The 11,241-nt window shown below is 39.3% G+C and overlaps 2 protein-coding genes across 2 annotated transcripts in view; one reads left to right on the forward strand and one right to left on the reverse strand.

The window, feature by feature from the left end:
- The window catches only part of MTREX (Mtr4 exosome RNA helicase), a 45,456-nt gene extending 44,975 nt beyond the window's left edge, over nt 1-481 (reverse strand). The window contains exons 1-2 of the mRNA XM_014307403.2: nt 472-481; nt 285-348 (exon numbers count right to left, since the gene is read on the reverse strand). Coding sequence (XP_014162878.1) covers nt 285-348; nt 472-481 — 74 coding nt within the window. The remainder of the gene's footprint in view (nt 1-284; nt 349-471) is intronic.
- A 348-nt stretch (nt 482-829) lies between these two features.
- On the forward strand, nt 830-9,623 carry DHX29 (DExH-box helicase 29). Its single transcript, XM_031057828.1, has 11 exons — nt 830-854; nt 2,215-2,288; nt 3,093-3,206; nt 3,764-3,893; nt 4,251-4,393; nt 5,248-5,373; nt 5,816-5,942; nt 6,211-6,372; nt 7,810-7,971; nt 8,939-9,062; nt 9,492-9,623. Exons 1-10 carry the CDS (start codon nt 830-832, stop codon nt 8,968-8,970), a joined length of 1,095 nt encoding a protein of 364 aa, XP_030913688.1. The 3' UTR covers nt 8,971-9,062; nt 9,492-9,623.
- Nucleotides 9,624-11,241: the final 1,618 nt, after the last annotated feature.

Raw genomic sequence — 11,241 nt, forward strand, 5'->3', positions numbered from 1 at the left:
GAGGCAGCTGGAATTGCGCCGCTCCTAATGTGGTTGTTGGGCCTGGCTACAGCCTGCCTTCTCTGTCTAGGTGGCCAAAGGAGGGGGCTCCTGCCCGTCTACTCGGCCCTAATGAGGCCACGTTTGGTGTTCTGTGTCCAGTTGTGGGCTCCTCCCTGCAGAGGGTCCAGTGGAGGGTCACAAAGATAATGCGGCTCTTCATGAGGAGAGACTGAGGGAGCTGGGGCAGTGCAAAGAAGAGTGAGAGGGGCCCACGTAAATGTATATAAATATTTCAAAGATACGTGCCAAAAGGATGGTGCCAGACTCTCTTCAGTGTTGCCCGGAATGAACAGCAGTAGGCACAAACTGTAACGCAACAAATTTCACCTCAACAGGAGGAAGAACTCCTGTGCACTGAGAGTGGCAGGGCACTGGATCAGGCTGCCAGGGAGGTCAGAGTCTCCCTCTCTGGAGACATGCAGAACTCACCTGGATTCATTCCTGCGTCCCTTGTTCTAGGTGATCCTGCTATATGGGGTTGGATGATCTCTAGAGGTCCATTCCAACTGCAGCTATTCTGTGATTCTGCTGTCAGGGATGTCCCTGAGCAGATAAGTCTTGGTGGCATCGATGTGTTGAGTTTAATTACAGAAACTCTTGTTATTAGATTATCAGCAGTTGCTGTGAAGGAAGTGTTTGGACAGCACTTTCCCAGAGCTTCTGGTGTATTTGTTTTGTATGTTATCAAAATCAATATAATATGGATTGGGGATTATTTTGGGTGGTTTTTTTTCTCTCTTGAAAGACCTGTTACAGGACTGGAGGCACTTCTGTGTTGTTAGATAAGATGGCGGATGGCTGTTCTGAGTGCAGTTTGAAAAACTATTATTCTGAAGCACTGTGGGATGCCTATTTTTAATACGCCAGATTTGCCAGAAGTAGCTCAGATACCATATAACATTAGAACAGCTTTTGCTGCAGACATGGACAAATCGTGCAATAGCCAGGGCATCTGACTTTCCCAGTAGTTAAGAAGTCTTGTAATCTGGTAATATAAGCCTCCCAAACCTATTCATGCATTCTGCTTTTACAAAGGTGGGCTCTGTGTATTTCTTGTGTCCTCCATTCCTCCAATAACCGTGGTGCTCAGTCCTCTTCAGAAAATAACCTGCCTCTCTCTCAGGCTGTATACTATGGTGAAAAATGAGTCAATGTAAGTGAAAGCCAATTTGGTATATTTTAAAGAGCCCGCTGGTAAGTGCCAGTGAGTAGGTCCTGAGTGCTGGCAGCTGTTTGTGTCTCCTGATCAGGGGGGACTGTGCTTTTCCTGAAGTGCAGTTACCAATACCTGGTGTGATCTCAAAGCAGGCCCTTCCAGAGCTGTTCTGCAGGCAGGCCAGCACGGATGAGTTGCCCAGCCCACCTGTTGGGAGGTAGCTGTCCCTCCTGGAGCAGCATGCAGCTGCACAGAGTGGTGGAAGCTGTGGCCTTGCTCAATTTCCTTCTGCCTGTGTAGTACACACGCTCTGAAAGTGATGGGAGCAGCTGTGTGTTGTCATTCTAATGACCATAAATAGTTTTGTGAATTAGGGTTTGGTTTTTTTAATACCTGTAAAATGAAAAGTATTTAGGAATGACCAGAGCAGACCAAAGGCTTCTGTAAGACAGTGCTCTCTCCTAGGTGGGGAACAAAAGCAGATACCTAGGTAAGAACAAATCAGACATGTAGGGGTCTCCCTGAAGCATATGTAATTCTTTTTTCAATGCTCTCCCATGTCAATTGATTTCTTCCCTGCAAAGCTGTTCTCTCTGCCCTTGGACCTCAGTAAATATCTACTGTCCATGGCTTTAGCGGCAAAGGGTTCTGTTTCATAGCTATGCACTTTGTAATAAAAAATCCTCAACAGCCTTTCTTGTTTTGAAATTGCCATTTACTTTGTTTTGAAATTACCATTTACTTCCCTATTTGGCAATCCTTTTTCAGCGTTCAGAGAGTGAGCAGTCAATCCCATTTCCTCACATTATACCTTTTGAATTTTATGTTTTGTCACAGCCCTCTTCACTATTCCTTGTTCAAGGCCTTTCTTGGTTATTGTTGTTAAGTACCTGCAAGTTTCTGGCAAGTTAGTGTAATAGTTTGCGCTAACCTGTGTTATGTTAGGTCTGCTTTAGCTATGTTAAACAAAGTTCTCTGTGGGTTTTGTGTAATTGATGGTTATTTGCAATTTGCAGGTCCAAAAACTTACAGTTTTGGTTCAACAACAGATTCCAATGCTGCTGCAAATCTAGATAAATCTGTTCTTAAGGCAAGTATCTTCTTTACGTAAAACAACTTTGATTTTCATAGTACTGCTTTAGCTGAGTAAGTAGTTCTTCAGATCTTTTTCAGTATTAGGTTGTGCATGTAAACTGCATTAATATATGAGACAATTGACCATTGTGAGTTTGATTTTCTTTAGGGTTTTGGGTGTCCTTTAAGTAATAGGGGTAAATTACCGCAACAGGATAATGTCTTTTTTTTTTTTTAATAACAAATAATACTTTGCATGCAAGACTATTTTAGGAGTTAGGTCTGGGCTTCTGCTGTGCATATGGATCTTTCTTCCTGCCAGAGAAAGGATATCGATTTTATATAACAAACTTAGTAGCAGCTAAAGATAGGTTCATGTTTCAGAAAAGTTTTAAATATTAGAATTATTATACTCATAATTTGTTTTTAAGGGTGTTTTGGAAGGAGGATATCACAGATTGCATCTTGATGTTCAAATTACTTTATGTGACCAGAGGAGAAAGGCCTTGTTTTTTTTTTGGTAAAATTTTATTTTGCTTACAGTATTTCCCTTAACATACTAAATTTCCTTTAAAATGTGAATTGGCTTTCTTGGTAATAAGGAACGAACTCTTCTCTTTCAAGTGAAAGTGTATAGCTTGCAGAAGAAAAAGTGTCCTTTTCATAAGAGATGTTTAGGCCAATTACAGAAAGCTTGAAATATTGGAATTTGAATGGTAGAGAGATTTCTGCATTGTTACATCCTTAGTCATGAAGTGCATTGACATGTCATAAAAAACTTCCAAAGTTTAGCTTGTATCGACTAATTTTTTCTTTGCAGGTAATGATAAATGGTAATTTGGAGAAAAGGATTATCGATGTGATTAATAACCATAAAAACCAAAATGAGGACAAAGGAATGATTTCCAAAAGACTAACTGCAAAGAAACTACAGGTACAATTAAAAATCTTGCTTTTCATTTCTCATTTAGAATAGTTTCTTTTGTAATTTTTATCAAGCGTCGTATTCCACTTGTGTGTATTACATAATTGTATTGTATGTGGCACAAGCCAATACAGCATGCTTTTCAGTAGTTATGTTAGTGATTAGTCACTCAAATCAAGGAGTATGCTTATTAAGAAAGGCACATCTTTATGGATTCAGGAGCTAAAATCAAGAGCTTTCAGACAAGATAGAGGAATAATACTTAATCTGAATGTTTTGGTTTCCTACAGTTTTTGCTCTATATAACTGGAAAATTGGAGGTATGTCTTTAATTAGCTAGAAAACACATTGTGGAGAGAGAGGCAGAAATATAGATTTATCGATACCTATGTGTGCATATTTAAAAAGAAAATATAAATTCTGCAAAACAGAATTTTCTGTTACATTAATGCGCGGTGATTATTTCCCTTTAATGCTGGCTTTCCGATATGTGGGAAATAGAACTTTAGAAGCCTATATTAGATTGCTAGATTAAATCCTAATCTTTTTAGCTCTTTTATTTATAGGATGTATACATGGCTTTACAAAGATTCTCTTTCAAGACTGAGCACATTGAAGAAGCAATGAAAAATACGCTTTTATATGGGGGTGATCTCCACTCTGCGCTTGATTGGCTTTGTTTGAACCTTCCCAATGGTGAGTATAGTTACAGAAAATAGTTTTTGACAGAAGAGAAATAGGACGTGCTAAGCAGTAGCATTATTACTTCACAATAGTAATTAAATACAATGTTCCTCTAAGACTAGTAGTTGCAACAGTGTTCCTCTCCTACATGCACGGCTGACTGGTTCTGTATTCTAGTGCATGAAGTCTTGCGGTCCTACACTTGGAGTTCTGTGAATGTCCAACAAGCAAATATACTATTTTATATAAATGCTAAAGCCTAACTTTTATTTCACTTTGTGTTCTTCCAGTTGGTTCCCAGCAGAGTTTAAAGTATTTTCCTGTAATTTTTATTTTCTGTGACATGTTTTTTCCTTTTTTATTTTGAAGATGCCTTGCCTGAAGGTTTTAGCCAGCAATTTGAAGAACAGCAGCAGAAACCTAGAGCAAAATTTTGTTCTGCTGTGTCAAAGTGTGGAATGCCGCCTCACTTAGAAGATAACAAAAAGAAAGAAAATGGCCCTGGAACTAAGGTAATCTGAGAATCTAATCAGTAATTGCTTGGGTTGTGGGGGAAGAGATGACAAAACTTTCTAAAATACAGGAGTTGCATTGATTTCCAGCACTGATGTAGAAAGCTTATGAAAATGTTGTGTGATTAATAATTGTCACCTGCATTTTAATTTTAGTGGAATGGTAATTTAAAGGTATTTTTCCTGTGGAGTCTAGAAGATTCTTCATAGTTCATTTTTGTGGTAGAGCACAGGGAATCTCATGAGATTGAGATTAGGTATCAGGAAGAAATTCTTTTCTCTGAGAGTGATGAGACACTGGAACAGGTTGCCCTGAGAAGCTGCTGATGCCCCATTCCTGGCAGTGTTCAAGGCCAGGTTGGGTGCGGCTCTGAGCAACCTGGCCTAGTAAAAGCTGTCCCAGCCTATAGCAGGAGGGTTGGAATTTGGTGGTCTCTAAGGTCCATCCCAACACAAACCATTCTATGATTCTATAGCTTAATTTCTTAATTTTATCCTATAATGAGTTTATTCTGTTTATGTATATATGGCACTCTCTACAACTTATGAGGGTGTAAGTTTGCCTGTGTACTGTCAGTGTTTTGATTTTTGTGGGTATTTAATCTTAAAGCAGAAAACAAAAAGATGCCCTGCAAATTATTTCATTCCTTATAGTAATTATAGTTATTCTAGTATTAAGATCTATTTGGATGTATAGTGGGATATTCACCCTGGTTGAGAAAGCTTTTTTCCATGTCAGATATATATATATATCTTATGTATAAAACCTTTATAGTAATTCCTAGGTACTGGCAGAAGAAAGCATTGCTTTCACATACATTATCATTACTTTTAACTTATATTGCTCTTTTTAGGAAACAAATGTGAGGAAAGAGAAAGAATTGACTATGAAGGAATGGATTTTGCAATATGCCGAGCAACAGAGTGATGAGGAGAAGGATGAGTCTGTGAAAGAGACAGATGAAGAAAAATTTGACCCAGTAAGACAGAATAATGCTTCATGGGAGTCTTTCTGAAAACTGATATGTCTGGTACATCTGCATATGGTGGAGCTGTTTCTTACAAATTTGTGTTACAAATTGGGGATTGAAAACTTTTTTTATGTTACCAGTAATGTATCGCAGTACTGAAGGAAAACCTGTTGAAGCTTCTTCTCTTCTAAGTTGTTTTTTCTTTCCCTTATTATTTGTACTGCGTTGAAAATGTTGAATGTCATATGTGGGAAAGAAAAATTTAAAATACATTTCCATGAGGTTGAGTGAGTTACTATCAAGTTCTGGGAGATTTTGATTGTTAGTTAAATAAAAACTCATTGCATAAGCTTGGTATAAAGGGTAAAAAACCCACACTTTATCATGAAGGTCATTGAAAGTGACAAGCATACCATATTCAACTTGTAATTAATAATTCTGTTTGAAATAGAATGAGAGGTATATACATCTGTCTGCCAAGCTTTCAGAAGCAAAAGAACAAGCAAGCATTTCCAAGCAAGACAAAGACAAGCAAGGCCAGAAGGCAGCACAAGAAAAAATTAGAAGAATTCAGCAAGGTAGAGCTATGCAAGTTACCTGTGTTTTATTTTCTGGTCTGAGTGTTTGTTAGGCAATTAAATCTTGGAGTCAGGTTGAATTGAAAATAATTTTGTTATCTTTTACGCCACTTTGTGAAATGAAGGCTTTTCTGAATCTGTTCTTTCTCAGTCAAATTCTAAAAAGTCAGTAAAATTTCACTAGTTCTGGTTTTGGGTACTCAGTATGAATTATTTCAGTTGTTTCTTAAGCAGTTTGTGGGTATAAGTTATATTCTCTCTCTGGCAGAAATGGCAGCACTTGAGGAACATCCAGTATTTAATCCAGCTATAAAGAGTTCAAACCAACAGCAAAATGAAAAGAAAAAAACTCCCTCATCTCAACCTCCAGAAACCACTTTGAACTTGAGTTTGCTTGAAAAACCTGATGGTGCTGCAAAGGAAGACAAAGGTGTGTTGAAAGTAGTTCAGTACAAGCTTGAATAATACCACAAATTTCCAGAATTAGTTCTTGTTTTGCTAGGTTTGCAGTACTGAATGAACAAGCTCTGGTTGTGGGAAAGGAAGGTGGACTTCCTTTACAGAACAAATTAGCTTGGAAAAGACCTCTGAGATTGAGTCCATCCTGTGACCAAAAACTACCATGTTCACTAGACCATGGCACTGGGTGCAAAGTTCAGTTGTTCCTTGCCTCCAGGGATGTGACTCCACCACCTCCTTGGGCAGCCCAGTCCAATGCTTGGCCATCGTTTCTGTGAATAAATCCCTCCTAATGTCCAGCCTGAACTTCCCCTGATGCAGATTGAGGCAATGGTTCCCTGGTTGCCTGGGAGAAGATACCAACCCCCACCTGGCCACAGCCTCCTTTCAGGCAGTGGTAGAGAGTGATGAGGTCACCCCTGAGCCTCCTTTTCTCCAGGATAGACACCCCCAGCTCCCTCAGCTGCTCCTCACAGCACTTGTGCTCCAGACCCTGCCCCAGCTCCATTGCCCTTCTCTGGACTCTCTGCAGCCCCTCAGTGCCTTTCCTGCAGTGAGGGCCCAGAGCTGGACACAGCACTGGAGGTGTGGCCTCAGCAGTGTCCAGCACAGGGGGACAATCCCTGCCCTGGCCCTGCTGGCCACACCATTGCTGATCCAGGCCAGGATGCCATTGGCCTTCTTGGCCCCCTGGGCACAGCCTGGCTCATGTTCAGCTGCTGTCACCAGCACCCCCAGGTCCTTTCCAGCCACTCTGGCCCAGCCTGTGGCACTGCCTGGGGCTGTTGTGACCCAAGGGCAGGACCTGGCACTGGGCCTTGTTGAACCTCACACCACATGAGCCTCAGCCCATGATCCAGCCTGTCCAGATCCCTCTGCCAGGACTTCCTGCCCTTCAGCAGATCAACACTCCCACCCAACTAGGTGTCATCTGCATACAGTCTGTCTCACTGACCAAGCTGACTTTAAAGGATCTGTACTTGTTTTAGCAGATTACATTGAAAGCTATTTTTGTCATGCTGTTATGTCTTAAAAATTAGATTTCTTTTTTTATCTTTTTCAGTTGTAGGGCTAGTTGTTGTTTCAGTCGCACTCTCATATTTTTAAATTATTTTCATTGTAAATCTTCAAACTGTGAAAATATTTTCTAATAACCAAACTTTAATGAAACTTCTGAAATTACTAGATGATCAAAGATAACAAAATGCTGTCATTAATTTTCTGCCAGATACTTCTGTAGGAAAAGCAGAAGTTTCTGTGATGTAGCATCCATACCTGTATTTCTGCAAAATATTTCAGATAATTGTGCTATCTAGTAGAATATATGTGAATAATAGGTAAAAATTACTTAAAAGGACTGTAAAATAGATTTTAGGAGGCTTTAGAATGTATTTTTCTGCTCCTACAGTGAAAAAGAGAGATCCACTAGATATAAGAAATTTTGATTATAGTGCTCGAAGCTGGACTGGTAAATCTCCAAAACAGTTCTTGATTGACTGGTGCAGAAAGAATTTTCCAAAGAGCCCAAATCCCTCTTTCGAAAAAATTCCCGTTGGAAAATATTGGAAATGTAGGTATGTATTTCCTGTAATCTTTACATTTGCCTTTTGGTTCATTTGAAAATAAACATTCTTGTCAATTCCCTCTTGTTGATAGAGACTTATATCAATACAGTGTTTAACCCAAACTCTCTGTCAGTCCCTTCGGGAAGTATTTTACTCTGGATAGCTCTGCAAAAGTGATGCTTAGCCTAGACAAAAATCACAAAAACCCCTTATCCCTGCTTTATGGGTTCATTCACTAGAATCTTATTTTTATTTGTGTGCTGCTGAATGAAAGATTAGTCTGAAGCACCCTTGTGAGATAGATTTGAACAACTTATGTTTGGTATTCTTATTCAAAGTAACATATTAAATCAGAGATTCAAGTTTATGAATACCAAAACCCTTCTGAAAATTGTTTAAAATAAAGTGGAAGTTAAAAATTTGTGTCAAAGTTACCATAAATTTATGGGCAAAATAGTGCAGTATCTTAAATTTATTTTAGAAATCAAATCAAAAATACAGAGTTGTAGAGTAGAATATTACCATGTATGAATAAAACAGACACAAAGTTACAAGTAAGCAATGTTTCTTGAAGGAACCAAGTAAAAGAGCTTGTTTTCTTGCTCAAGCTAAAAACTACTAACAGACTGCCATCCCTAAGAATATGGGAGATTTGGCTCCTGCTCTGACTGCTGTTTATCTGTTAAACAGATGCTTGCATCTTGCTAGGCTGTTGAGTGTCCTCTTGATCTATCCTAAGTAGTTACAAGCACACAAACATTGAGTCCTTCTTCCAAAGCACCTAACCTTAGTGGTAATCTGTATGTATACAAATGCTTCTGACTTGAAGAAAATGGAGATATTTGTAAAATGAAAAAAACCCCACAAATTCACTGCTGGAATATTTGCTGAAAATGTTATGTCATACAGGTATTTTCTGTTTATACTGGTTGCAGAAAATTGAGATTACTGCTTTTGAAATTTTTCTTTAAGGGTCAGGATTATCAAGTCATCAGATGATGTAATGGCAATGTGTCCTACAATCGTAACAGAAGATAGTATGCAAGCACAACATCTAGCTGCTACTTTGGCACTCTACCATTTAACCAAAGGACAGGTAAGTTTCTTAGCAGCATTACTGTTCTTGGCTTCGAATCTGCTTCTGCACTTTTTTGCTATGTATCTATAGTTGTGTTCTAAAAATAGTTTCATGCAGTATTTCCCATTAAATTCTTTGCTTCCATTACATATTCTCATTCCATACATATCTCATGTTTTTATCTAATTGTGTGTATGCTTTGCAGCATGCAGAAAAGATTTTTTTGTTAAAGCTATACTTTCAGACTTGTAAAAACTGAAAGCTAATAAAGACATATTGTTGACATTTATTTTACTGCTTTTATAGTTTCTGTATTTAGAACGGTTTCCTATTTGTTTTTTGTCAAATCTTTTTAACATTTCAGTTTGTTTACACAAAAAATACTAAAAATAGTGATATTACTAAGTAGTACGTAATATAATTTTTTTCTGCTTTTTTCACTTGAAGTCAGTTCATCAGTTGCTGCCTCCTACCTACCGAGATGTCTGGCTAGAATGGAGGGATATTGAAAAGAAAAAGGAAGAGGAAAACAAGATAGAAACCAACAAACCACGTGATACCTTTATTGCTAAATTGTTAAATAAACTGAAACAGCAGCCACAGCTACAGTCTGAAAACCAGCCAAGACTATCTGAGGGTCCTGAAGATTCCTGGGAAAACTTGGTTCCTGATGAGGACTTCAATAGTCTCTCCCTTGAGACCTCAGATGCAGATAATTTGGAACCTTCAAGGAATTTGTTTAAGAAGCTGCAGAGTTCCTCTAGATACCAGAGGCTTCTGAAAGAGAGGCAGGAGTTACCTGTGTTTAAGCATAGATACTCTATTGTAGAAACTCTTAAAAAACATCGAGTAGTTGTTGTCGCTGGTGAAACAGGCAGTGGGAAGAGTACCCAGGTGCCGCATTTCTTGTTGGAAGACTTGTTGCTGGATGAAGGATCAAAAAAATGCAACATTGTTTGCACACAACCCCGAAGAATTTCAGCAGTGAGCCTGGCAACAAGGGTTTGTGAAGAGCTAGGCTGTGAATCAGGACCAGGAGGAAAAGTAAGAAGTGTCTTAATTCCTTTGTTGTCTTGATCAAATACAAGGGTCTGGATTGTTGACAAAAAGTGAGAACACTATTTCTTATACAACCAAACAATTAGATGTTATTTTCTCTTAAAAAGGACTCTTGGTATGTCAGTTGTTTCTTTTTCCCTTGTCACCTGGGAACCTGTAGATACCCATATATGATTCCTAAATTCTTCAGAGGCTGATATAAAGCAACAGTGTTTCATATATGGGATGGTCAAAGATTTGAGCAGATTGCCCAGGGACTGTTGTGTCACCACCACTAGGGATGAAGCAAAGTCCCCCAAATAAGGCTCTGAACAATCCAGTCTGGCCTTCAGTGAGGCCCTGCTTTGAGAGAGGCCCTTTCCAGCATAAGTTATTTTGTTATTTGAAGAAAGCTGAATGGCTTTATTTGTTAGGGCAATTTGTACAAAAATATTTTTGAAACTGTCAGGGTCCTGAAAACAACGCTGATTTTACCAGCTCTTGCCACTCTGGAAAAATTTCATTATTTTTTCCTTTCTCAACAAAGTAAAGTACTTGTGAGGAAGTATGGCAATGTCATGGTTTGACACTGGCACAATGCCAGTGCCCCATGAAAATATACTTCCCTGGTGTTTGCTGTGAGATGTGACCAGGAAATAAGCAAAGCAGGCCTCTAGCTTAGAAAAAAAAAAGTTTATTAACTAAACTACAAAAGGAAAAAAACCACACACACACGCACACGCACACACACACCTGGAAAATGAAAACTCCACAAAAAAGCATTTCCTCCTCCCCCCCACCACATTTCCAATACATCTTCCAAATTTCAAGTCTCCATCCATCACCCTGTAAATACTCAATTCCAGTCCGTCAAGAGGAGAGGAGTCCTTCTTGGGGCCATGGTGACCTCTTCCTTGCATGCCCAGTGCTCTCACCACTGCGCATGGATCAGAGCTGCTTCAAGGGTTGTCCTTTTAAGGGTGCTTTGACCAGTTCCAAAAAAAGCACAGTTTTCTCTCATCTCGGGACCTCTTGTCCCCCCCATACTTGTCTACCCCCTGGGGCCGGGGGGTCTCCAAAACTGAACCCTCTCAGTTCTGAGCCATCGCCTCCCCCCTGCATGCAGCCTCTGTGTCGCGAGGAAGCACGGTTCTGTCCA

Source organism: Geospiza fortis, unplaced genomic scaffold (genome assembly GCF_000277835.1).
Source record: "Geospiza fortis unplaced genomic scaffold, GeoFor_1.0 scaffold443, whole genome shotgun sequence".
Lineage (NCBI taxonomy): Eukaryota > Metazoa > Chordata > Aves > Passeriformes > Thraupidae > Geospiza > Geospiza fortis.